Source organism: Ceratotherium simum, chromosome 26 (genome assembly GCF_057802395.1).
Source record: "Ceratotherium simum simum isolate JZ-2026a chromosome 26, ASM5780239v1, whole genome shotgun sequence".
NCBI lineage: Eukaryota > Metazoa > Chordata > Mammalia > Perissodactyla > Rhinocerotidae > Ceratotherium > Ceratotherium simum.
In genome coordinates, this window is record NC_141925.1 from 42,282,493 (window position 1) to 42,310,276 (window position 27,784).

Here is a 27,784-nt window from a genome sequence, read left to right on the forward strand (position 1 = left end):
GGAAGGGCCGGGGCGGGGCCTGGGCGGGGTGCGCGGGCGGGGGGCGGGACCGGCTGCGTCACGCGGCGTGGGCGGGGCCGCAGGGGTTGTCCGCCCGCGGCACGCACAGCAGCCGCAGCCGCCTCGCGCCCGGTCCCGCGGTTGAAGCTCGAGCCGCCGCTTTCGCGTAGTCGCCGTCGCCTCAGCCGCTCGCTTCGTGGGTCGGTCCCTCCGGCACACGGGCTCCAGCCGCGCCGCAGCCGCCCTTCAAGCCGCCCCGGTCTCCTCGCCCAGCTCGACCCAGCCCGCGAAGATGGTGGACCGCGAGCAACTGGTGCAGAAAGCCCGGCTGGCCGAGCAGGCGGAGCGCTACGACGACATGGCCGCGGCCATGAAGAACGTGAGTCTCTTCTCCCCTCCCCCCACTTCGTCCCAGCCCCTTCGCAGACGCGGGCCTTCGCGGGGACGGCCCGAGGACTAGTCGCCTGTCGCGATTGCAGGGTGGGCCGCCCCTGCTTACCCACTCGGGGCTGGCGAGGGTCCCGATAGCGATAGGGCCTCTCCCCGCATGTCCCCCAGGGCTGGCGGTGCTGCCTCCTCGGCCCTCCCCGGGCTCGGTCTGGGGCGGGGTCTGGCAGGGCTGGTCTCAGGAGCGGGGTCTCTGGCCGCCGCGTCTCTGGGTGTGCCGGGGACCTGAGCGGGGGCCGTGCGCATCCTTTGTGCCCCACTTCCCCTCCTCCCAGTCTGGGCGTGGGGGCGGGGGACCGCATGGATGCGGTTCCTCTTTCTCTCCCTGGTGTCTGGGCGGCGCCTTCCGATTCACTTAGCACGTCTCTGGGTTTTCTGATACTCCCTCCACCTCCCCGCAAATCATCTTCCCCACTGCCTCTTCTGACAGATCCTTTAGAGGCCCCCCGGAAAAAAAATGTAGGCTCTCCCGAAAACCTGGGCTCAACGGTGCAAAATCGAAACCTCCTTGCTCACATTTTTCTTAACAAAAGGCTCCTCTTTCTCCATTCCCCAAAGCAAGTTCTCTTGCTTTTAGGAAGGGGGAACGTTTGTCTCGCTAGCGTTTTCATTGATTGTTCTCAACATGTCATTTCCATTTTTTCCCCCCCGTTTTTGTATTGAAAAGGGTAGGTTTTGTCTTTAAAATAAAGGTGGTGAATTTAGCTTACTGGTTCAATTTGTGACATATGCTGTTTGTTTTTTAAATACAGGCACACATCTGTTGAAATTCCTATAAGTTGAAAAAATATTCTCTCTGATCTGATTATTGCAAACAAAGCGGTGGTGGGAGGCAGTATCAAGTCATTCCAGAAGATTCTGCATTTGTCATATTGCAGAGAGCCTAGACTGGGTGGAGGCTGGGAGGAGTTATTTTAAAGGGGCAAAAGTCTTTTCTTTTTTTTTTTTTTTGATTTGCTTTGTTGGATACATCTGAGGCTTTAAAGAAAAAAACACCTAGCACATCCTCCTGCTGATGAAAAGTGAATACTGATCTCCAGGTGTCGCATTTTGTCTGGGATGCAGATTCCTGCCTGTATTGCACCATTTTGTCAGTAACACCACATTTATTTAATGGGCTGTCAACCAGTTTGATATTAGAGGAGGGGGGACGTTTTGAGCATTATTCAGTTAAACATGGCAAATTAATGATTTAGGTCTCCTACTATCTTAATATTTAACTTCCTGCCTTATGTAACAAAGGTTTTAAAATGTATTTCCAGTGTGAAGTGGGTGCAGCAGTTTAAATCTTTTTATTGAAGCAGTATAGGTGTTACAGATTAATTCTTGAGTAAGTTGACTAGTTCCCAAAAGATGACAGTGCTGATGCCTTTATATTTAAGCCAGCTACATTAACAAAAAAGATTATCTTGTTAAGGAAGAGAATTGATTCTGAAATTGGGAGTACTGCTGTATTAATATTTTGCCACAGTCACTGTCTTTAAGGCTCAAATGATATGCTGGACTTTTAATAGATATCAATATTGAAAATATCTTTAGTTTGTGTTATTTAGACTCTTCTAATTTTTACATATTTCTAGTTTCACAGGAAAGTGAGTGACCTCGCACCTATAACTATAGCAACCCAGTGATGTCACACACAATGACACAGAGGCTGCAGTGCATCTAAGGGCTGGTAGGGAGTTTGCAAATGCAGTTTGTCCAAGGTAATGCAGAGATTAACAGATTAGCCAGGTGGAATTGAGCACTTCATCTTCCACCAGAAAAGAATTGGTCCAAAAAATAAGAATTTCATTTACCCTTAGATATGCAAATCAGTGACATTTAGGTATGCCTATTCGCCTTGCTATTTCTAGTTTTCTCGAAGTTTATAAATACATTTCTATTTTTAAACATTCATCTCACGATTAAAATGGGGCAATGATGGAATAAAGATAGAAATTTTAAACAAGAATATTTTAATGATAGTGCAGGGGCAGGCTGTATACTTGGGTTCATTGCAAATTATTAACTTGGCAACTTTTAATAAAAACCTTTAAAAATGACTTCCTGCTGGGTCATTTTCAGGAAATGTTAGGGAATGAGAATCTGTTACAAAACACCTTAGGTTGAGATTTGGAAAAGTTCTTTTTTGCTATATTTTTGCTTCTGCTGCTTGACAGGGTATGGAGGAAAGAACATTTTATAAGATAAAGCAGACCTTTTTCAAACCTGTTTACTGTGACTTGGAGGAATTAGGCTCCCCTCTGGCCCTCGTTTTCCTCATCTGTAAAATGGGTCAATACCTACTTGAAAAAGTTGTGAGAATTAAAGAAGAAATGTAGTAAGTGCCCCAAAATGGTAACAATTTATAGAACTTTGTTTCTTCCTCTGCTGGAGAATTTTGAAAATACAGGAAGATACAAAGAAAATAGTCCTACCACTGAAGTAAGCTTTCTTCTGAAGCTGAAATCATCCTGTTGATAAAGGGATTAAATTTATTTGCATTTAATGAAATTATCCTAGTAATAACACTGTTGGGACCTGTACGGCGTGATACTTGTATGTGGATGGCCAGGATAAAAATAATATGCAGTATTTTGAAAAGGAGGGAAGGAGTAGTTTAGTCTTAAAAGATAACTGTGTAGTCTTGCGTTTAAGGAGAGTGAACACGGAGAGGTCTCCTACTTACTAGACAATACTATCTTGCCCTTTGAATTTTTTTTTTTTTGGTGAGGGAGATCAGCCCTGAGCTAACATCCATGCTAATCCTCCTCTTTTTGCTGAGGAAGACCAGCTCTGAGCTAACATCTATTGCCAGTCCTCCTTTTTTTTCCCTTCCCCAAAGCCCCAGTAGATAGTTGTATATCCTTCTAGTTGCTGTATTTGGGACGCGGCCTCAGCATGGCCGGATGAACGGTGCGCCAGTGCGCGCCCAGGAGCCGAACCCGGGCCGCCAGTAGCGGAGCGCGTGCACTTAACCGCTAAGCCACTGGGCCGGCCGCCCTTTGAATTTTAATAGCCTCTTGAAATTACTATTCTAACTAGGCTACTGGTACTTGCCTGAGAGGGGTTGGGTAAGTTCTGGGCTACTAATTTTGTTGAAGTTACTGGGTTAAGCAATTTAACTCAGGTGTGTATGGGAGGCTTTGGTGGCAAAAGGTTCTCTTAATTATGTAAAAAAGTCTTCGTAGTGGAATGGATATACTTCAAAATTCTTACTTTCTTAAATGTTCTGTTTTTCCTACTAGCTCTTCCAGGAGGCTGGATCAATAGCCGTTATCACTAATGGAGTAATGACACCTCTGTAGACTCTTCAGAGGTGGGGTTCTGCCAGGTGGGGTTCTGGGTCATGTGATTTCAATTGTTCTCTTCTTTGGAGTGGAAAGAATACAGATAACAGTTTGCTTTTTATGTTGTTATCCTTTGGCAGAACTGAAATGACTATTAAGTCCGTTTTCTAATTATTTAAAAAATCTCCGTGTATCTTTTGCATTACATTGAGATAAAAGATTTTGCTAAATGTGCATCCTCATTATAGTTCTTTGGATTAACTGCAGACCTGGGGAGGATTTCATCCTGTAGTACTTGGGGGAAGTCTTATTTATTAAATCAAACTGGAAATTATTGAAAAGAGTGGAGATGTTGTTTTTATTGAGGTAAAAATCATATAACATAAATTAACCATTTTCAAGTGATATGGTCTCGCTATAGCTGTCTAGATTTCAAAGCGTGATTACTGATTCAGGAATGTGTCAGTAATGAAGTGCCCGCTGCAGCTCACAGCCACTGGTAATCGCTATCCCTTTGTCTTTGTTTTCTAACATCTGAACCTTTTCAGCATAAATTTAAAAAAGGGACTTATCTTAGCTCAGTTTATATTTCCACTTAAAAAGGTACAGAGCTTAAAAAACATATGATACCCAAATAAATAAGAACAATTTACCTGAAATCAGAGCAAATTATTAACTATTTGGAGATTATGGAAATTTTGCTGGTGTTTGTTATGACTCGTTTTCCACCCCATGGCTGACTTGGTTGGAAGTGATTGCCCTGAGGTGGCAGCCCTAGTGAGCACTGCAGTAATGCCCTGTCAAGCATGCATTCTAAACTGATGGGATTCCCGTAAATAAGATGTTCAATACATTGTTTTGGTTACCAGAGTGCTTCTGAGGCTGCCAGGAGCTGCTTCTCGCCTCCACCATCACCAACCCTAATCCTTTTATCTGACAGGGCATCTGATTATTTCTGTGTTCCTACCCGATTCCATGGGATGTGGAAGGAAAGAAGCAAAGATCACTTTATATGTTTAATAGTTGAAGGGAAGAAATCACATATAAACCACTTATCTTTTGTCTTGTCTGTTTCTTAGTGGTTGGCCCAATTATTTGAAACTATAACTATGGGAGGCTATATTTGTTGTCGTCTTAGGTTATTAAGGCTACCAACACCAGCTGCCTTGTGTCCTTTCCTCTCATATTCATTTTCCTGTTGTTTTCCCCAAATTCCATTTTAGGTATCAGCTATCATTTTGGTTCAGTACCAAACCATATCATCTTAATTTAAATTGGCACCTGTAGGGGCCGGCCTGGTGGCGCAAGCGGTTAAGTGCGTGCGCTCCACTGTGGCGGCCCGGGGTTCGCCGGTTCAGACCCCGGGCGCGCACTGACGCACTGCTTGTAGAGCCATGCTGTGGTGGCGTCCCATATAAAGTAGAGGAAGATGGGTACGAATGTCAGCCCGGGGCCAGTCTTCCTCAGCAAAAAAGAGGAGCATTGGCATTGGATGTTAGCTCAGGGCTGGTCTTCCTCACAAAATAAATAAATTGGCACTTGTAGAGATCCTTGAAATTTTTTTGTGTGTGTGACGAAGATCGGCCCTGATGTAACATCTGCCAGTCCTCCTGAGCGCACTTAACCGCTTGTGCCAAGATCTTTGAAATTTTGATTTTACTAATTTATGAATTTGAATAGTAGAAAAATTGTTATATGAAAAGTGATCAACAAAAATTCCCCCAAAGAAAGCTTTAATTTTAAGATAAATGGTTAAATAATTGTTTTGGTCCCATGGTTTTGCAGAAACAATAAAAATTGTAAATCCTAAAGACTTGGCATGAGTCTTTTTGTTCCTTTTTAAAGAACTGGTGAAGTCTAAGCCAAATTTTCGTCAGCATTTCACTTGTAAGGGTGTGTCCCACAGAGGGAGATTTTTCCTTACCTAAGTTGAATACTGTTAATGTGCCGATAGCATTGGGTTGTGAATTAGTTGGGTTGTGAATAGGTAAATAGAAATGAGAGTACTCTTATATATCCAGATTTTTAACATGATGTTAAAAAATAAATTTCCACATAAACTCATTGGTCTTATTGTCTTCATCTTTGGAGGGATATCTTATTTTTGGATAGCTCTAAAGCCAAACTTAGTGAGTAGGACCCAGATGTAGTGTCAGCTTTCTTCTCTTAATAATTCTGTTACTGGGACAGGGGTGTCGGAGCTGGGAATGACAGTGACAGCAGTGGGCAGCTGAACGGATAATGACGGTAGCTCCAGAGGAATCCCTTATCCACCCTCCCCCACAGGCTGAGTGTGGAGAGCAGCTGCAGTGCTGTAGAGAAGTGAGAGGAGGCTGAGGTAAGAAGAGGAAGCCTTTTAAAAATGCAGGTTTATTTTGGAGAGATCATTTAAATTTCTTTAGCTTTCTGAAAGGAATTATTAATATTACACTTAAGCTACCATATTTAAATAGCTTAGATCTAGGAAATAAAGTTGCCCATGGTGCCAGTTTTTTAAGGATGTAGAAATAAGCTTACATTTTTTTTGACGGGGTTGTTTCATGTTTTATTTCAGTACCATTCAATTCAGTGCAGTCCTCCTCTTGTAGCACTCTAACGTGAAATGGTGAATGAGTATGTCTTTACAGTGGAGATTCAGCATGGATAGTAACCATACAAATGATTGCTACTCCCTGCCAGTATCCTTTACGTGAGGGCCTGCCTGGCATGGGTAGACTATGGTGGATAGATGTTATTTTCAAATCATGCTCCACTCTTCACATATAACCTACATCTGGTGTTTCTAATTACATCTGTGTAATAGAAATAGACTTTAAAGTGCAGACACTAGGCTTTTTTCTGCTAGGTTGAAAATGTCCCAATCAAGAAGGTCAGGGAGAGTTAACAGGATGGGAGGATAAGAACAGCAGAAAAGGACGTTCATAGGCAAGGAAAGCTAGTGGGGACAAGTGAATAGGTAAGGAATATTCTAGAATATCTTGAATTTTGGGGTGCTGTAATTTTCTAATAGAGTCTGGTTTTTGGAAGGCTGGTACTGACTACTGATGACAAAGATGTCTGGCCTTTAGGATGCTAGAAAAATTGGGGAAAAATGGCAAGAATCATCACCATAATCATTCCCTGTGTAGGGATATTTCCATTATGTCTTTTTCTACAGGGTTTAGGCTTGCTTTTGAACGTCGCCTTTTTCACTTGACGTTATTTCAGGGATATTTCCTTCTGTCATTAGTATTTTCAATGGCTGGATAATCCTCTGGCTGTGTCATAATTTAATTATATTTTTATTTAGCATTTAGGCTGTTTCCAAATTTATATTTATAAATAATAGTGCCATAAATTTCTTTGGCTAAAGCTTCAAACACAGTTTATAAATTAGGATATAGACCCAGAAGTGGAGCTGCTGAAAGAATGACTAAGAATAATTTTTAAGGATCTTGAAACCATCACTAGTACTGAGTATTATCTCTTAAAAGTTTTGAAAATGGAAAAATGTAATTGTTTGAATAGGTATTACATACACGTGGTTCAAAATTCATCATACCTTATTGCCCTTTCTACTCCAAGAAGAAAAATAAAGGGAGGTTGAAATGAGGGAAAGCTTGACTGCTAGCTTCTTTGCGGCAAGTCTCCCATTTGCTGTTTTCTTGGGGTTGGAATGATTGCCTTAAAAAAAAAACAAAAAACTATTATGGAAACTTTCAAACACACAAAATAGAGGTGAATGTTAAAATAGACCACCATGTAACCAGCTTCACCATTGTCAGCATATTGGCCAACCTTGTTTGTATATACTTTCCTACTCGTTTAGCCCCTTTGGGATTTACCTTCTTGGAAGACGGCTTTTTATGGACCTAAAGTTACCCTTTATTTGCCACAAATGCTCAAGTTATGAACAAGATCTCTTTACATTCAAATTTGGCAACCTCGAAGTACAGTTTCTTACTTAAAGCATTTAATCCAGGTGGCACATAATTTAGTTTTTGTTTGATTTTAAGAGGATTGCTTCTCTTCAGTTGACGTCCACGTGCTGCCTCCCATCAGCCTTTCCTCATGAGGAGGGTGACAGGCTGGGTGGGTCATGACTGAGCAGAGGAAGGAGGAGACTGTGTGTGTAGGCTAAGAGAATAGTTCTGTTAGTGCAGGACTGTTCTTGCTTCCTTTTTACTGCCTTTTTTTTTTTTTTGAAAGGACAATGAAGGTAGATTCTTCTGTCAGTTCTTGTGGCTTTTATCACTAATCTGATAGAGGAACTAAAACCTACTTGATTTGTTAAGGACAAGTGAGTAAACAGATTTTGATTTTTTTTGCTTTTTTGCTTGCCAAACATTTTTAAAAAATGATTTTTACCTTAAAGTCAGTATACTGCTGGATGTACATGTGTATAGATAGATAGGACGTATATAAACTTGCTGTCTGGGCCCAGACAGCCTTGGTTTGAACCCATGCTCTGAAGTATGGAGCTGACTAGTTTAATGATATCAGTAATCTAAGTGGGTATGCTGCCGTTTTGTTTATTTTTTACCATTTGAAGGTCCTGCAGAAAAGGACTTTAGATTTTTGGAACTAGATCATTTATTGAGGAAGGGAAAACAATATGGTAGTCTTCAAACAGCTATAGTAACAGGTTGAATTTTATTTAAAACTCGCATAAGATACATTTCTATTCACATATTTAGAACTATGTCTAGCATAGTCTCAAAAACAATGAATTATAACTAGTTCTTATTTTCGACTTATGCTACTTGATCATGTTTTTCTCTGTGCATAATCTGACTGGGTATATATATACACACACATTTTTTAATAAATAATGATTAAAGACTATTTAGCAAGCGTTTATATCTGTTGTGAAAATCAAGTCAGTACCATTACTGACTGAGTTGCAGCATAGCATTACTCTGAAATGTTGATGACTTAAACTAAGCATCTGGACCACGATTAAAACCTGGGGTGCTTTCTGGTATGACTCTTTTTACATCTGTTCTGTGGATTTCTGCACTGACTAAAATCTTTTTCGGAAGACAGATTTTAAGTTACACAGTCTTAGATAAAATGTTGCAATATAATTTGACATTTTCTGTCGTTTGGGAAGCATCTTTATATACTTTTCCCATTTAATTTCACAGCAGGTTATTTTTGCGGATGGGGGGAGGTTGGGAAGGGGAGATTGGCCCTGCGCTAACATCTGTTGCCAGTCTTCCTCTTTTTTTACCTTTTTTCCCCAAAGCCCCAGTGCATAGTTGTGTGTTATAGTTGCAGAGTTGTAGCTCTTCTGTGTGGGACGCTGCCTCAGCATGGCTTGATGTGCGGTGAGTAGGTCTGTGCCCAGGATCCAAACCAGCGAACCCCGGGCTGCTGAAGCGGAACGTGCACTGGGCCGGCCCCTACAGCAGTTTTATAAAGTGATATTCCTATTTTACAAGTAGAAATGTTTAATTTGCCTTTGCCTAAGGCTCGAGCTGAAAGGTTTTTTTTTCCCCATAGATCTAAGGCTCTTTTAAAAGGTTTTTAGTTTTGAAAAGGAGTCATAGGTAAAGTTTATATATGGATACTGTTGATCATTTAACTGTTGTCTCGTTAATTGATCTATTTTGGTTAGTTTCAGCAAATGTCCCATTGTTGCAGAAGCACTGAAAATCGTTCAGACGATTGCATATTTAATGTTTTTCCATTTAGTTGTCCTTGAGAGGATCGTTATATAGTCTAGGTTTAAATACAGAACAAATTTCCTTTAGATATATTACTCAATACGAGTGTAATCTGGTTTCTTTTATAAAACATTTGACCCCCATGATTGTGGTATATTTTAACGAAGGAGAACTTCAGATTTTTAACATGAGGAGGTAAGTACTGTACTTTTGCCATTGAAATCCTATGGGTATTGCCAGGAGGTGAAGGGATGCCACTGAGAACTGAATGGGAGAGTATACCACACTTGAAAGACATGAGGGGAAGCTGTGACCTTTTTGTTCATCAAAAATAATATGGTCTTGGGGCTGGCCCGGTGGCATAGTGGTTAAGTTCGTGCATTCCACTTTGGCGGCCCGGGGTTCGCTGGTTTGGATCCTGGGTGCGGACCTACTCACCCCTCATCAAGCCATGCTGAGGCAGCGTCCTACATAGAAGAACTAGAAGGACCAACAACTGTGACATACAACTATGTACTGGGGCTTTGGGGAGAAAAAAAGAAAAAGGGAGATTGGCAACAGATGTTAGCTCAGGGCCAGTCTTCCTCAAAAAAAAATAATAATAATAATATGGTCTTGAGGGAATTCGCAGACTGGAGTGTGGAAACATGTTTTGAGGGGATTTGGGTGAAATCAATGGAAGAAAAAAGATGCTAATTTGAATATTTTGCTTAAGTTCTAGGCAGGTAGAAGAAGTGAATGATACTGATCCAGAGTCACAAAGGGAAGATAGAGTTGTGAAGGGGGTTATTCAACATTTGTGGCAACATTCATTCCACACATAAAAATTGAAGTAAGCTCAGTGCTGTGGAATCAGAGGAGGACATTGATGTCACACTGGGCATTAGGGGAGATTTCCTAGAGGAAGTGATGCCAGAGCAGTGTCTTGGGAGGCTTGAGGGGAGGGGGAACGGTTGGAGGAAGGAATGTCTAGGTAGAGGGAATAGCATGTTGAGCTTCAGAATGTGCAAAGAGTAGAATCTGTTGCATGATTCATTTATTCACCATTGGCTGCACGCAGGGAATACAGCAGTGTACATTTGAGGGACTATTAGGAAATGAGTCTAAAGGCAGAAATGGGGGCCAGTTCATGAAGGGCCTTGGGAGTTTGGGTTCTTAACCTGTGGAGAGTCATTGAAGGATTTCAGGGAGAAGAGGATCATAGTCTGATTTTTGGTCTGGAGAGATCATTGGCAGCAGTGTGGAAATTGAATAGGGCAGCTTAGCAGAGGAAGGGAGACTGATTAGTAGAGTATTGTAGGGGTCTAGTCTGAAGGGATGAGTACCTGGACAAGGACAGTGAGGGCAGATTTGAGAGAATTTGATGGCTGGAGATAGAACAAGAAAGAGGAGGAAGGAAAAATGATGGAAGAGATGAATTCAGTTGTGACCATGCTGAGTTTGAGGAAACATTTAAGTGGAGGTAAATAGAGATGTCATGGTTACCAGTTAACACTTGAAAAGCACTTAGAACAGTGCCTGCACAGTGTAAGCCGTCAGTGTTAACTTATTAATTCATTAAGTAAACAAATATTTACTTAGGACCCACTAATGACCAGGGTCTGGTCTAAGATCTGGAGAATGTAATATCCCCTTCCCTCCTAGAACTGACATTCTGGGGGAGTCTTCTATATATTCAAGATAGTTAGAACCAGGCCTAGTAAGGTCCCCTAGGGAAAATGGAGAGTTTAAGTCAAAATGTGAAGCCCTGGGAATAGCACTTAAGTAGTAACTGAGGAAGAAAACACTGAGAGGAGATGGTGATATATGAGAAAACCAGCAGAGAATGCTGACAAAAAGTGTCAAGAAGGAGTGTAGTCAGCAGTGTTAGACTCCTTTATGAATTAAGATTCAAGGTGACGTAAGAGGACACTGGATAAGTGCAATAGGAAGACATTCACAGCTTTTTAGGGTGGTTACACTGGTAATGGGATGAGGAGTGAATGAAAAGTGAAGAAATGGTAACAAGTATAGACTTATTTTCAGAAACTTGATTTTGAAGGAAATAAAAGATGAGATTAAAAGGCATCATTTATTGATATTAATCCTCTAGTTGGACTGTATGTTGATGGGAAAGAGCAGGAGAATAGAAGGGAAAATACAGGAAAGGGAATGACTGATGGGAATATGTTGAGAGGAAAGAAACATCTTGTTTGGCATATAGGTACAGTTGTTTGTTAAGTAAAGGCCTTGAAATTGGCTCATCGTGTGGTCACTTTCCTTTGTGAAGAGGCAGTAGTAAGCAAGGATTGCCAGGCGTGAGTGCTGAGGGCTCGGCTGAGATTAAAAAAACCTTAATTTGTAGTGGCTGTCATCTGTAGTTTTTTGTTACCGTCTCTCTTCCTTGCCTAAATTTTGGGTATAAGAGTAGAAGGGCTGAGTAGCTGGATTGACTGAGCATTTGGGTGTTTTAGAGATGGTGGAGCAGAAGGTCAAGGTGTAGAAAAGTTGATAGTAGTGGAAAAATAATTGATGAATCTTCATGAACCTTGGAAGGAAAGAATAAAGCCTAAAGGGACAGGGCTGAGAGAGAAGGGATGGGGTTCAAGAGCAAGTCCGGTAAGTGGGAGTGAGAACTGGTAAAATTGGAGGTTTTGGGAGTTTGATTTTAAAAGTAAATGATTCTTTTTTTTTTTTTTTGTGAGGAAGATCAGCCCTGAGCTAACATGCGTGCTAATCCTTCTCTTTTTTCTGAGGAAGACCAGCTCTGAGCTAACATCTATTGCCAGTCCTCCTCCTTTTTTCCCCCAAAGCCCCAGTAGATAGTTGTATGTCATAGTTGCACATCCTTCTAGTTGCTGTATGTGGGATGCGGCCTCAGCATGGCTGGAGAAGCGGTGCGTCGGTGCACACCCGGGATCTGAACCCGGGCCGCCAGTAGGGGAGCACGCGCACTTAACTGCTGAGCCACGGGGCTGGCCCAAAAGTAAACGATTCTGAATGAGGTCAGGATGTGGTTTGGGGATAAAGTGTCAAAATCAAGATAACTGAACTATTGTTTATGATTAGTTTTGGGAAATCACCTTGGGTAATGGAAGTGGAACCAGCAGTCTGGACACAGGTAAACAATCCCAAAGGAAGTGAACGTCACATTGATTCTAGGAGAAATTGTGGAGGCAAAGAGAAGGCCTGAAAGAGGAGATTGTTATGAAAGGAGTCAATATGGGTTTGTATAAGAACCTGTTTTGTGTATGTGTGTGTGTGAGAGGAAGATTGGCCCTGAGCTAACATCTGTGCCAGTCTTCCCCCACTTTGTACGTAGGACACTACCACAGCATGGCTTGACAAGCAGTGTGTAGGTCCGTGCCAGGGGTCTGGGCCGCCAAAGCAGAGCACGTGAACTCAACCACTACGCCACCGGGCCGGCCCCAAGAACCTGCTTAACTAATTTCAGTTTAACTAATTTTTTAGGCTAATGAAGTAGCCTTATTTTTGCTTAAAGTCCTGTACGTTGGCCCCCAGATTCAACTGTCTGTTACATTTGGTGCAGATGGCGCTTAACAGTAGCACTTGTGGGGAAAAAGAGATACAGGGCTTTAATTGAGATCTCAATAGGAATTGAGTATAATTTGATTTTCAGAAGTTAATTTAAGCGAAATTTAATGCTACAAAATACAGTGTTAAAACAAGTATATTAAGTTTTTGTATCAAACTACTCAAAACAAACATTTCTTATTTCTCACAATTCTCGTGATTGGCCAAGTGTGTTCCATTTCTTGATGAGAGGAGCTGCAAAACCATATTGAAAAGGAAGGAGATATATACAGGGTTGGGAGGAATTATTAGGGCCATTTTTGCACACAGTCTGGGCTTGATGCATCATATTTAGATTCCTGTGTCTTAAACATCCAGAAGTGACTGTTAAGGTACCATGTTGATTCATTGGTGGGTGAAATGTGGTACCTGCCCTTAAGGCCTTTAGCCTTTTTGGGAAAAAGAAAGGTATGTGGTTACAGTAGAAGGCATCAGAAATAAGCAGTATGAAAGATGGAAGGTGAGGCCAGCACGGTGGCCTAGTGGTTAAGTTCGCGTGCTCTGCTTCGGTGGCCCAGGGTTCACAGGTTGGGATCCCGGGCGTGGACCTGTGCAGCGCTCATCAAGCCATGCTGTGGCAGGAGTCCCACATATAAAGTAGAGGAAGATGGGCCCGGATGTTAGCCCAGGGCCAATCTTCCTCACCAAAAAAATAAATAATAAAATAAATAAAAGGGGCAAGGTAAAAGTTCCTAACACACAGAATAAGTAGCAATTAGTTCTGTCTGAGAATTTTTCAGAACGCTTCGGGAAATAAGTGTGGTATTTGAATTAGACCTTGAAGGATATATAGGGAATTTCTCTTTATGGGTTTTGGAGGTGCGTTTTAGGTGGTTAGAAAACATGAGAGCAGAGAAGTGTGCAGTATGAGGAAGAGTGAGTGTCATTGACCTGGGTCTGGGTATTGATGACTTGGAGCAGGGTTTTTCTGTCTTGGCACTATGGACATTTGGGCCAGATTATTATTTGCTCTTGTGGGGGGCTGTCCTGTGCATTGTAGGATGTTCAACAGCATGATAATATCTCAGTAGAGCTGTTTTTAAACAACTGCTGCCCTAAACCATAGCTTCTACAGCACTTTCACACACACCAGCTTGTTTAATTTCTTTGCCCCAAAAATCAGATCTTTGATAAAACTTGCAATTATAAATATTAGCTCATTTGTTTGCTGAATTCAGAAAGTAGCCCAGCCGACATTTGGAGTCTTGTACTCTAAATAGCAGGCTCAAAGGTACTGACAAAGGAGCATATTTTGGGAAAAAGAATCAGGGTGGTAAGGGGAGTTGTATCCAGATCATAAAAACAGTAAGTAGAAAGACCCAGGGATATGAGGACTATCTTTACCTGTTTGAAGAATTGATTCTGGCCTCAAGAGATAAAATTCTTAAGGCGAGCTAATGGCAGTTGTAGGGAGATAAATTTAGCTTTAACATGAAGTTTAGTACTCCTGAAGTTAATTTCTGAAGGGGATTTAGGCTGGGTTCTCGCAGAAGGTATGCAAATAGAGAGTGGGTGACCTTTGCTCATCAGGGTCTGCAGGAGGGAAAGGAGCACTGGTTTGGTGTGTGTGTGTATTGCCTATTTTGGGAAGTTAACTGTGTTTCTCTCCTTGTCTCTCTCTCCATGGTGGCAGGATTCAATGCTTCATAGTGAGAAATACCCATGGTAGGGAATGTAAATTTTTTACCCCTTTTCAACTTTGCTTAACTAGAAGCAATAAACATAAACAATGCTCTTTTTCTCATTTTTGGAGAGGATGTTGAGAAATATTAACCTACATCAGACTAAATAGTTTAAGTCACAAGAGGAGGATTAAATATAAGAGCTAGAGGTCTGTGCTTTATTACAGTGAGTTTTCTTTGTGTTAAGCCCACATATTAGGAATCAGGAAGTATTTGAAATTCTGAACTCAGAACAAATGAGCTAATATTTAATTGCTGATATGTATGAAAGTGCTGTATAGACTGGTATAGTGCAGCAATATTATTTTTATAGCTTTATTGAGATATAATTCACATGCCATGCAATTCACCCATTTAAAGTGTATAGTTCAGTGGTTTTTAGTATGTTTGGAGTTGTGTAACCATCACCATTTTCTAAATCCTAGAACACTGTTATTCCCTGAAAAGAAACCCTGTACCCATTAGCAGTCACTGCCCATCCCCTCACCCCTAAAAACCACCAGCCCTAAGCAACCTCTAATATATATTCTGTTTCTATAGATTTGCCTATTTGAGACATTTCATATAACGGGAATCATACAGTGCCTGGTCTTTTGTGACGGGCTTCTTTCATTTAGCATAATGTTTTTAATGTCATCCATGTTGTGGCATGTATCAATACTTCATTTCTTTTTATGCCTGAATAATCTGTTGTATGGATAATACTACATTTAGTTTCTCTATTCATCAGGTGACATTTGGATTATTTGCGCTTTTTGGCTGTTTTGACTAATGCTGCCATGAACATTCATGTACAAGTTGTGTAGACATTATGTTTTCATTTCTCTTGTGTATACCTAGGAGTGGAATTTCTTTTCTTTCTTTCTTTTTTTTTTTTTATAATTTTATTTATTTATTTTTCCCCCAAAGCCCCAGCAGATAGTTGTATGTCATAGCTGCACATCCTTCCAGTTGCTGCACGTGGGACGCGGCCCCAGCATGGCCGGAGAAGCGGTGCGTCGGTGCGCGCCCGGGATCCGAACCCGGGCTGCCAGCAGCGGAGCGCGCACACTTAACGGCCAAGCCATGGGGCCAGCCCTCTTTCTTTTTTTTTTTTTTGTGAGGAAGATCAGCCCTGAGCTAACATCCATGCTGATCCTCCTCTTTTTGCTGAGGAAGACCAGCTCTGAGCTAACATCTATTGCCAATACTCCTCCTTTTTTTTTTTTCTCCCCAAAGCCCCAGTAGATAGTTCTATGTCACAGTTGCACATCCTTCTAGTTGCTGGATGTGGGACGCGGCCTCAGCATGGCCGGAGAAGTGGTGCGTCAGTGTGCGCCCGGGAGCCGAACCCGGGCCGCCAGTAGCCCAGCGAGCGCACCCAACCGCTAAGCCACAGGGCCGGCCCTAGGAGTGGAATTTCTAAGTCACGTGGTAACTCAGCATTTTGAGGAACATTGTGCTGTATGTGGTTCTTAACCTGGAGAAATAGATATATATGGATCCTATGCAACACTGAATCTTGAAGGGGTGGGGCTGCTCAGGAGAGTATTTTATAAAAAGCTTCCCCTCTTTGGTTAAGAACTGGTCATATTGTGGAAAGCATATGGGATTTTGAGCCGTTAGATTTGGGTTCCATTCTTTGGCTCTGAGCCTTAATTTTCTTAACTTTAAAATGGGAATAACAATACTAAATCATAAAGGGTTATCTGGAGGGCCAAAAGGGGAATTGCAATTTTGGCAGAGAACCCATTTCTGCTATTATAAAAGTTATTTAGAAAAATATGGAAATTATTTAGAAAAATATGGAATAGATGGATACTTTCTTTTTTTTGCTGAGGAACCATTTGCCCTGAGCTAACATCTGCTGCCAATCTTCCTCTTTTTGTATGTGAGCTGCCTCCACAGCATGGCCACTGACAGACAAGTAGTGTAGGTCCATGCCCAGGAACCGAACCCAGGCTGCCGAAGTGGAGCGTGCCTAACTTAACCACTAGGCCACTGGGGCTGGCCCTGGAATAGATGGATACTTTCTTAACATGATAGAGAAATATCTTTTAAACTAAGAATCAGTATTTAAGAATGAAACACTGAAAGTATTCCATTAAATTCAAAACAAAACAAAGATGCTCATTACAAGCATTATTAACATTGTCCTTGTCCATGCAGTAAAATGTGACACAAGTATAAGAAGTATAACTGTGGGAGAGGGTAAGTGATATTTGGAAACTAAGATTATGTATGTAGGGAATAAACTGGAAAAGTATTAGAATTAGTAATTAGTTCAATGAAGCAGGGCCGAAATCTGTAGTATATATTCTGTATAGCAGCCCTGATATGTATAAAGATAAAATGAAAGATTTTTATACAACTAAAATAAGGGGAAAAAAGGCATTCTCGGTGGAGGTGGGTGGTGAGCACAAAGCACCAGGTGTGGGTTTGAGTTAGTTATTTACATCAGTAAACTTGTTTATGTAAAACTACTGGCTTTGGGCTTTTTTTGAAAACTTGCTTTTCAAAATTGGCTTTAAACTTTACTTGTAGATAGGATTAATGGTAAATTATGGAGAGGATTTGTTTGAATAGGTACTACTGGTAACAGGTACAAATTCAACCTTCTCCACCTTGACTGCCTCCCAGTCATTCTGTTTTCAGACCCCTCTAGAAAGACACAGAGAATATATACTTTTTTAATGGCAGTATAGGATTCCACTGTATGGCTGTATCATAATCTAACTAGTCTCCCATTGAAGACCGTTTAGGAGGTTCCAGACTTGAGCTGTTACAAATAATGCAGTGAATCAATTTCTAGAAATGGAATTGCAGAGTCAAAAGGTTTTTGAGTATTTGTAATTTTTTTTTTTTTTTTTTTTTTTGTGAGGAGATCAGCCCTGTGCTAACATCCGCCAATCCTCCTCTTTTTTTGCTGAGGAAGACGGCCCTGGGCTAACATCTGTGCCCATCTTCCTCCACTTTATATGGGACGCCGCCACAGCATGGCTTGCCAGCAGTGCGTCGGTGCGCGCCCGGGATCCGAACCAGCGAACCCCGGGCCGCCGCAGCGGAGCGCGCGCACTTAACCGCTTGCGCCACCGGGCCGGCCCCGAGTATTTGTAATTTTGATGGTCGTTTCCAAATTGCTCTCCATAAAGGTTGTACCAATTTATAGTTTGCAACAGTGTGTGCGAGTACCCTGTTTACCCACAGCAGCACTTGCACAGTGAGTCATCAGATTTTGTTTTGCTGATCTGGAGAAAAATTAACATTTATAATGAATGAAGTTGGCTACTCTACCTATATTTTCCTTTCTTTTCAGCTGTGCATTCCTTTTGCTCATTATTCTGTTACTGGTTGATCTGAAATGCTTTTTAGGAGGTCTTTATGTATTAGAGAAATGAGCCATTTCTCTGTGATGTGTTGCAATGTGTGCATCATCCGAGACTCAGCATGGAAGAAAGAGCACAGAATTTGAAGCCAGAGGGCCCGAGTTTGTGTCCCTGCTCTACTGTGTGTTAGTGGTTTGATTTCTTGAGAAAAAGTCATTTCATTTCTCTACATCATGCCTGTAAATTAAGTATAATGTCCACCTTGTAGAGTAGTTGTGAAAAGAATGTAGGACTTGGTGGCTATCAGAGAAACCCAGGTTCTCAGCCAGCTCTCTTCTTGACTCTGAGACTTTGAGTTTGGCCCTGAATATGCCATGGAAGTTTCATGACTCTTCTAGGATGTTCCTCTTCCTGGAATGTTTCCCCTCTGCACAATTTTTGTCCAGGGTGATTGCTGCTGGTTTTTAAAAACCCAGCTAACGTTGTTACTTTCTCCTTAAAGTCTCCTCCAAGCTTTCCAGGCAGTTTTGCTACTTTAAGAATACCTCTGTGACTGATAATGTGAGTAAGTTAGTGTTTCCTCCTCATGAACTAGCACCTTGAGGATATCACACTAAATTTTTTATCTTTTGCACAGTTTGGTACAGTGTGACACGTGCTAGATGCTCAATGAACGCTTGATGGATTATCTGATAAGGAGTGACCTTTGTATTTTCCTTGTCAGACCTTACGGGACATGTTATAATCCACTTGTCTAGAATGAATATGTGTTGGGGGTCCCCAAGACTACTCTTAGATTCTGTGATTTGCTAGGACTCAGGATGAATCGTACTCATGGCTATGATTTATTACAGTGAAAGAAAGCCAAATCAACCAAGGGAAAAGGTGCTTGGGGCAAAGGTCAGAGTAAACCAGGCGTAAGCTTTCGAGGATCCTCTCCCAGGGGAGTCACACAGGATGCAGGTGTGAAATGATGTCTATCAGAGAGGCTCATTAGACACTCAGTGCCCAAGGGTTTTATTGGGGGCTGGTCATATAGTCACTTTCTGTTTAGCACATATCAAAATTCAAGATGCCTTAGAAGGAAAACAGGTGTTTAGCAAAAACCGCATTGTTTGCACAGTTTAGGGGACAGTAAGCCATTCTTATCTGGGAATGGTGGGAACCCTTCCACAATCCAAGTTCTCAGATGCCAGCCAAGGGTCAGCTTTGCAAACAGACCCCTCTAAAGACAGCAGTCTCAAGCTTGTTGTGTTAACTCTTTTCTGCACGGACTATAATTCAAGTTTAAAGCATTTTTTCTCAGATATGCAAGGCCTAGTTTCATATTATTTTAAAAATTTTTAGTTATTTAGTGGACAGGTCATCTCTGGAATACACAATTAATTATATTCAAGCAGAACAGTGTCACATATATTTGCAGTGGTTTATTCACTGCCTGCACAGTATATAGACACTGTCCATTGCATGGACACTGATGCCTGTCTTGCAGCTTGTCATCTTATTTCTTATATTTTTGGTGTAGGGTGTTCGTATATAGCAATCACTGCATTTACTTTTTTCATGGCCTCTTGACCCTTTCAGGTGATAGTATTCCAAACAATGCATGATGGGGCCAAATGTTATACCTAATGGCTGCTAGTTTGTTTTTTTTAATAGACTATTTTTTAGAGCAGTTTTAGGTTCACAGCAAAATTGAACAGAAAGCAGTTTCCATATACCCCTTGCCCCCACCCACACACAGCCTCCCCCACTATCAACATCCCAGAGTGGTACGTTTGTTATGGCAATCGATGGACTTAGATTGGCACATCATCATCACTCAAAGGCCATACTTGTACATTAGGGTTCACTCTTGGTGTTGTACATTCTGTGGGTTTTGACAAGTGTATAATGACATATATCCACCATTTGAATATCGTGCAGAATAGTTTCACTGCCCTAAAAATCCTTTTTTCTGCCTGTTCGTCCCTCCTGTCTTATTTTTTGGATGTGAACTTAAATTCTTCGTGGAGATTTTCAGCTTTCTTAAATCAGTGAGTCCTTTGTTCACCACCATAACTGTTATTTTGTAACTTCTAGACAAGATTCTGCAAGATAGAAATACATTTTAAATAAAGTAGACTTAATTCAAGTTTTATCTTATTTAAGAAGATTCAACATTTGAAGTTGCATTCATTACAATTTAAGGTTCTTGATAGGTAAGTTGAGGAAATTGTGAATGAGTTGGTGCTGTAAGACTTAGGGTCAGAAAGTCATGTAAATAGCTTTCCGGGAATCTCAAGGTTGCTAATCTTAGGTGGAAAGGATTTTTCTCCTCATCAACTCTTAGGGGAGAACCATTGACACCAGTTGATATCTGATTCCTTAGCTGCTGGGCTTTGGGGAGTTTTATTTTTTAAACTGTTGGTGGGAATAACAGATTTTTCCAACCGTTTTGCTAATAGCTCTCTATCTTTAACTCACTAAAAGAAATTTGAACTTGAACTAGTATCACAGGAGTTGATTAATTTTGTTTTTAAGCAGAGCACACAATACTGGAGAATACACACTTTCTGCATTTTCCAACAGCCATGACAGTGAATTTTGGGGATTGTATTTACAAGTGTTGCATTCTTAGAAACAATTCAGTGACTGTTTTGAAAATGATACCTCCCTTCCCAAATGATACATATCTCATATCTTCTCAAATTGAATAGTCATTCTATCTTGGTTAAATCTTTTTTGGACACTATAGGGATAATTTTTTTGTCCTTTTAAAAAATTATCTTTTGACCTTTAAAACTAGTATGGTTAGGATCTCTATTTTATTTTAATGTAAAAAATCACAGATTAGGGGCTGGCCCAGTGGCGTAGTGGTTAAGTTTGCCTGCTCTGCTTCAGCAGCCTGGGGTTCTTGGGTTCGGATCCCAGGTGTGCACCTACGCACCATTCATCAAGCCGTGCTGTGGAGGCGTCCCACATACAAAAGAGAGGAAGATTGGCATAGATGTTAGCTCAGGGACAATCTTCCTCAGCAAAAAAAGAAGATTAGTTCTCACACAGGTTATTTTGATCTTAAGGATTTTTTAAAATTCTGATTTAAGGAACTTAAAGAAACCTTTGAGCAGACTTTTTAGAGTTAAAGGTTTTTCCCTCTAGCTTAGTTTTTCAGTGGCAGAGAACATCTGGATATGTTCCAAATGTGGTGGAGTTACTGTATCTAAAGGCGATATTGGCATTTCTAATCTCCATGTTCCAGTTTGAGGCAACTAGGCAAACTTACGTAAGCACAACTTGCTACCTTTGGGCTGTGCAGCCAAACTTCATTTGCAGCAGGAGGGACCCTCACCCTAGAGCATACTGGTGAGGTAATTGGAGCTTTAAATAGTTGCTGGCTCTTGAAACAAGGCCACCATGATTTAGGGAAAGGCCAGAACTCAGTCTCAGTGGCCTTAGGCACTCTGGCTTCTCCTTGCACTGGAGACGGTTGTCAGGTTGCACTAGAGGCTGTGGTGAGTCTTCAGTGTCTGCACAGTCAGTGAATACAGGCTTGAGGCCTGTGGTATGTGTGCCTGAGGCCTACAGAGGCCTCAGTTTGTTTGAAAGCCAGTCTGGGGAGTTTTGTCAGGCTATATGATACTAAAGTTTATGGAAAGGAAGTGATGTAAGGTAAGGTAGCTAAGGAAGTGTCAGCTTAGAATAGAGAACAGGATGAAATGGAGAAGAGATACTTGAATTAGGAATATAAGCTAGGAGATTATGTAAGAAATTTAGAGGCCTCCTATGGTGAGAATTAAAGTGAAGGAAAATTATTCAAGATATTCTCAGAAGTAATTGCTCACATCTCTATAGCACTTGATCTTGTCAGGAGCACTTTATCGTTCATCTGAGAGACCCTTATAATAATGTTATGAAAGAGGCAGAGATCTCTATTTTATGAATAAGAAAATTGAGTCCCAGAGAAATGAAATGGTTTGCCCCCAAGGTCACTTAGTAAATGGTGGGACTGGGAAAACCCCAGTCTTCTGGATTATTTGAGTATATATCAGAAATCAACAGGAGTGACAGTGGGCTGAGGGCTGAGAATAGTGTCTCAAAGCCTAGAATATATGAAGAATTGGATATGAGGTGATAAGCCTCCTTATCATGAGGAGAAGCAGGTTTCACAGGGGAATGGGGTAGGAGGTCATGGAGCAGAAAGCACCTCCTCTGTCTTGGTTTCCCTCTGCTCTGGAGTCCAGTAGTGAGTGCCAAACCCCTGTTCTCCCACTCTGCAGTCTGTTGCACTAGCCTGTGTCTGGTAGAGGTACTGTTGTTCTCTAGCATTATAGTGGAGAATCAGTAATGCGTAGTCAAAGGTTAACATAACTACTGATTTAGGAAATTACTAGTTTAGGAAATATTTGTATATCATTTGCTGGATATTGTGAAAATTAGTAAGCAAAGCATGATCAATTCATTCGAAGAATGAATTTCTTGCAATAAACAAGTGTGATTTGGTTTACATTGTGATTTAATTATTTCTGAGAGATGCTATTTGAATTACACAACCAGTTGCACTAAGCGTAACCCTCCTCTCCCCCAAATTTATAAAAGTGGAGTACATACTGAATGGAAATGATTCACACACAGAGAAGAGTCTGTTGGTATCTCCCCCCCAGAAGAGTTTGATATATCTTTTTGGATTATATCCCCCACCCTCACATCTATAAGTAATATAATGTTATGTAGATGCTATGGTTCATCTACACAGGGACTTTAGCTAGTTTAACTGGCAGTGGAAGGAGGCGAGATGGGGAAGATTTCATAGAGGACGTGAATATTAACTTGGTTCTTGACAATTGTAAAAGTATTTTCCAGGCAGGAACACTGTGGAAAATATTCTAGGCAGGGACAGAAGAACAAAGAGCAGAAGTATGAAGTTAACAGAAGTATGCAATTAACATGTTGTGACTGGAGCATGGGTAGGGTACATGAAGGGATGAGGGGAGGGAAGTCTCTAATCTTCTGTAAGACTTAGGAAATAGTGAATGATCTGGGATTCCCGATGTTGTAACTGAGCCGTTGATTTAGTATACACCAGTGTAAATATGATAGTTAACCAGGCAAATAAAAATGTGACCTCAGAATAGGAATAAAAAGTAAGAGCCCTAGCCTTCATGTAAAATTTTCTATTTCATGTGGTTATCAGACACTTAATGGTATATGGCTCTGATATCACAGAAATCAGGTAATATAAATTAAATGTAGTGTTATGACTTGATTAAATTTCTTTATTATAAGCAGTTGTTTGGTAGTCATAAAAATGTAGAATGTTGGTGTGATGTTGCTTCAGTTTCCTCAAAGTGATTAGTCTTTGGGATGATGAAGATAGAAACCTTTAGAAATGCCCATATTGAAAGAAGCGTTAATCTCTGTTGGCCACCTCAGCTCAGAAGTACTTGCTCATCTCCATTCTTTTTTTTTTTAATATTATTCCACAAGCACTTGGTTTGCTTTTTTTTTTAAAGATTTTATTTATTTTATTTTTTCCCCCCAAAGCCCCAGTAGATAGTTGTATGTCATAGCTGCACATCCTTCTAGTTGCTGTATGTGGGACTCGGCCTCAGGATGGACGGAGAAGTGGTGCCTCGATGCGCACCCGGGATCCGAACCCGGGCCACCAGCATTGCAGTGCGCGCACTTAACCACCAAGCCACAGGGCCGGCCCTCCATTCTTTTTACTACTAATTGTATTCAGTCAAACACTACAAGGAATATGTGTTCCCCAAGTTGCTAAAATATCTCAGTGGTCAGACTCAATCCCATGCCCCCAATTTTGACTTTCTTTCTGAGGTTTATAATTCATATGATTAAACACAAGAGCAGAAAAGCCTCCTTGTTTCTGAAAAGTCAACTTGAAGTTGACTCAAAATATTCTCACCCATAAGGGAGGGGGCTGAAGTTTAGTAGACAGGGCAAGATTGGAAGGAAGCTGTCCTTCAGTTTTCCTAAAAAACTGTTGAGGTATATAAGCCATCTAGACTTAAAATCCCCAGGATTGGTATGTATGTAATGTTACATGAGAGAATTGTGGACCTTTTGCAGTTTACATCAAAATTTGATTTGTCATCTAAGAGCTAGATTTGAGTTCTTTCATGGAACAGCTATGTGATAAGCCTGTGTCCTTCTCTAGGGAGGAAGCAGGGGTTCAGGCACCAATTGATCCAGCTGCAATTTTTTCCTTCTTTCTTGCTTGTTCCACCTCCATCCCTCTTCCATACACCCACATAGCCTAACTTCTCTGTCTGTTAATCACTTTAATCAGCTGATAGATCTGTTTGTGTTTTAGTGGCATAAACATATGATTAACCCAACTGACATCATCTGTACCATAACCACTGTTTATTCTTTCTCCTAATAGGTTACAGAGCTGAATGAGCCGCTGTCCAATGAAGAAAGAAACCTTCTCTCTGTGGCCTACAAGAATGTGGTTGGGGCGCGCCGTTCTTCCTGGAGGGTCATTAGTAGCATTGAGCAGAAGACATCTGCAGATGGCAATGAGAAGAAGATAGAGATGGTCCGTGCCTACCGTGAAAAAATAGAGAAGGAGTTGGAAGCGGTGTGTCAAGATGTGCTGAGCCTGCTGGATAACTACCTGATCAAGAATTGCAGTGAGACCCAGTACGAGAGCAAAGTGTTTTACCTGAAGATGAAAGGGGACTATTACCGCTACCTGGCTGAAGTAGCCACTGGAGAGAAAAGGGCGACTGTCGTGGAGTCATCTGAGAAGGCCTATAGCGAAGCCCATGAGATCAGCAAGGAGCACATGCAGCCTACTCACCCCATTAGATTAGGCCTGGCTCTTAACTACTCCGTTTTCTACTATGAGATCCAGAATGCCCCGGAGCAAGCGTGCCACTTGGCCAAGACCGCTTTTGATGATGCCATCGCTGAGCTCGACACTCTCAATGAGGACTCCTACAAGGACTCCACTCTCATCATGCAGCTCCTCCGCGACAACCTAACGCTCTGGACAAGCGATCAGCAAGACGACGATGGTGGAGAAGGCAACAATTAAGGCCCCCAGGTGGACTGGCAGCGCACGCTGATGCTACTACTGCAGTCTTTATTTTTTCCCATGAGTTGGGGGTCGGGTGGGGGAGGGAAAAGGAGGGATGACCTTCCTAGGGAGAAACCCACGACCTGTCCTGTCTTTGATCGCCTCTTTGACATTTTTGCCAAAATACCACTAGTGGAAAGTCAGGCTAGCTGTGCTGGTATTGGAATAGCAGCCTCACACTGGCATATGGACTGTTCTGTAGATTAATGCGAGTGGAGCTGTCTGTCTGTAATTTAACTTATTGCTGGGTAATAGGGTTTTAAGATGAACAGAAAACTTAAATGGAATGGCCCTCATTCAATAAGTTCTGTGGTTCCAGTAAGGATTTTTATGTACGTATGCTCTTGTCTTAAGTTTTGAGTACTTTGTATCATCTGTTTTAGCTGTGCATTTTTTTTTAGGGTGTACTCTACCAGACATGGAATAGTTTAAATCCCAAACTGACAGACTTAGAACATAAGGTATATTTATCCTTATGGTTTAGGCATTGCCAGTTTTCTGAAGTCTCTGATTAGTTGACAGTATTAACACTAAATTGCAGTTTACAGTATTTCTACATTACAGCCATATGTAACATCAAGCCATCGATTGTGCATTTTTCTTTGCTAGTTATTTTGGCTTTATATCCATAATCAGCCTTATCCGGGTTGGTTTTGCTGTTTTCTGTCTCCTAGGCCGAAAGGCTTGCCTGAGGAGAATCAGAGCTACTTTAGGTTTTGGTTAATAGGTGCTTGGCAGGTGGCTGTGGGATTTTTGTCCTTCTTTCCTCTTAACTTAAATCTACCACAAAAATTATTAATCACTTTAATAGAAACGTTAAACACCACAAAAATAGAGAAAATTCAGGTCTGTATGTCATTTATTGTGTTGATATTTTCAGAGAAATCCTGATTTTTAAGCTGCCACAGCTCCTTCCTCAGGGATTATGCTGCCATCTCACTCTTCACTTGGGTCTTCCCCACTGTACCTTATGCTGATGGCTCTCAGTGGGGTTGAGAAGCTGTTGGGTTGTAGAAGCTGGGAGATGGTTTTGAGAAAGTTTGTGGTGCAGTGTGTGAAAATTCAGGTGCTAGAAGCTTACTGGTAGACAATCCAGAAGGAAGAGCTCTATTCATAAACATTCTGTCCAATTTCGGGAGCCTTGTAAGTGTGTCAGTTTTTCCTCCCTGAAGACACTCCTTCCCCAAGTAATTGTTGTAGGAAGATAAACTAAAATCATCAGATAATAAACACTTAACTCCTATCAGACCAAAACTTTTTCTAGACATACATTTTTTAATGAAAGCATAGAAGTTGGAGATTCATTTCTCTCTTGTGCGATCAGTGCACAGTTTGGAATTGAAGGGAACTACATTGCTGTTTCCACAAATTTGTTTTCAGTTAGCCTTAGGTCCTTCATTCTCATTTTGGATGAATCTGTCTGAAAACATGGCCTGTTGCATGTGTGCTCAGCCTTTCTTATAAGATCAGTAACTGAACTCCGAGATAGGTAATGACACCGGACTTGTTTTGTTTGTTTTATTTAGGCAAGGAGACGTTTGAGTAATAATTGAGGAAAAACTGACAGTTGCTTTTGCTGATTCTAAAATTGAGCTTACAATTATGAAATGAATGCATTTAACAGGATCCAGGTGACAGTGAAGATAGAAGAAAGATGATGATACTCTGTAACATCGCACAGTTTACCCAGCATGACTTTCCTTAGAAGGTTGCCCCCATATGCTAAAGCAAAAGTCGCAATTACCCGAACCTACCAGAAGAACCAGTAGAAGAAAGCTTAACAGCCTTTGTGCCATTACAGGGACCTAAAGTCTGTGCCATGGATGGGAATAGATTTTGGGGGGGTAGGTGGGGGTTTCCTTAACTTCTCTTCATGTCCAGTGAGCAGTGTTGTGTCCTTCCTTGTAGCATTTGGAAATGATTTACTGGAATTACAAAACCTATTTTTCTTTTAAATTTTAGCTTTGGCTCTGGCTGCTCTTTAGAATAATGCAAGATAAAAATCATACCTGAGGGCTAAAAATGAAGAGGGAGTGGGAAACTTGATATTTAAGCAGCTTGAATGGTTTCTTTTCTTTTCTTTATTTTTAAAGAAATGCACTTGCCTATGATACTGTCTCCAGTGAAATGATTACTCCTCCATTACTCTATTGATACAATATTGTGCATGCTAGTGTTGTATTTCTATACAGTAGCTTGAAATTTATTAACTTATACTGTAGGTGTTATGTATTCCTATGACAAAAAATTAAGTCTTCAAATTTTTTTAAGTTTTTTTAATTTAATTTTTCCTTTTGGGGGTAAAGTTTGCTCTACCAAATAGTGATTGTAACAAATTGATCTGTTTTGGATGTTGCTATAGTGACATGCAGTTATATATTTTGTTTTTTAAGGGGGGGAGGGGGAGCAAAAGAAACACCAGTGTTAGCTTAATCTTAATGTCTGGTGTTTGTCATGGTGAAATTATAATTATTACAGTGTAGGAGAACAATGAATATGTTCTCTGAATGAGCCTTTGTGCTTTTTGTCATGTTATGCAGTGAACTATTTTTAAGGTCTGATCAGTGATTATTTTTCCAACTCCGTGTTGCTCTAAGGAATTATTTCACACACGGACCATTCTTAGCAGTTTTCCTCAGTGATGGAATATCATGAATGTGAGTCATTATGTAGCTGTCGTACATTGAGCAAATAAACTTACAGATCTGATATCAGTGCTACTTAGTTTTATTTAATGAGTTTAATTTTTCCTTTGCTTTGGAAGGTTCGATTG

General features: G+C 41.1%; 1 protein-coding gene across 1 annotated transcript; it reads left to right on the plus strand.

Annotated features, from left to right (window-relative positions):
* Positions 1-121: 121 nt before the first annotated feature.
* Positions 122-27,720, plus strand: YWHAG (tyrosine 3-monooxygenase/tryptophan 5-monooxygenase activation protein gamma). The gene is made up of 2 exons (XM_004442134.3): positions 122-379; positions 24,313-27,720. The coding sequence occupies exons 1-2, from the start codon at positions 293-295 to the stop codon at positions 24,967-24,969; spliced, it is 744 nt and encodes a 247-aa protein (XP_004442191.1). The 5' UTR covers positions 122-292; the 3' UTR covers positions 24,970-27,720.
* Positions 27,721-27,784: the final 64 nt, after the last annotated feature.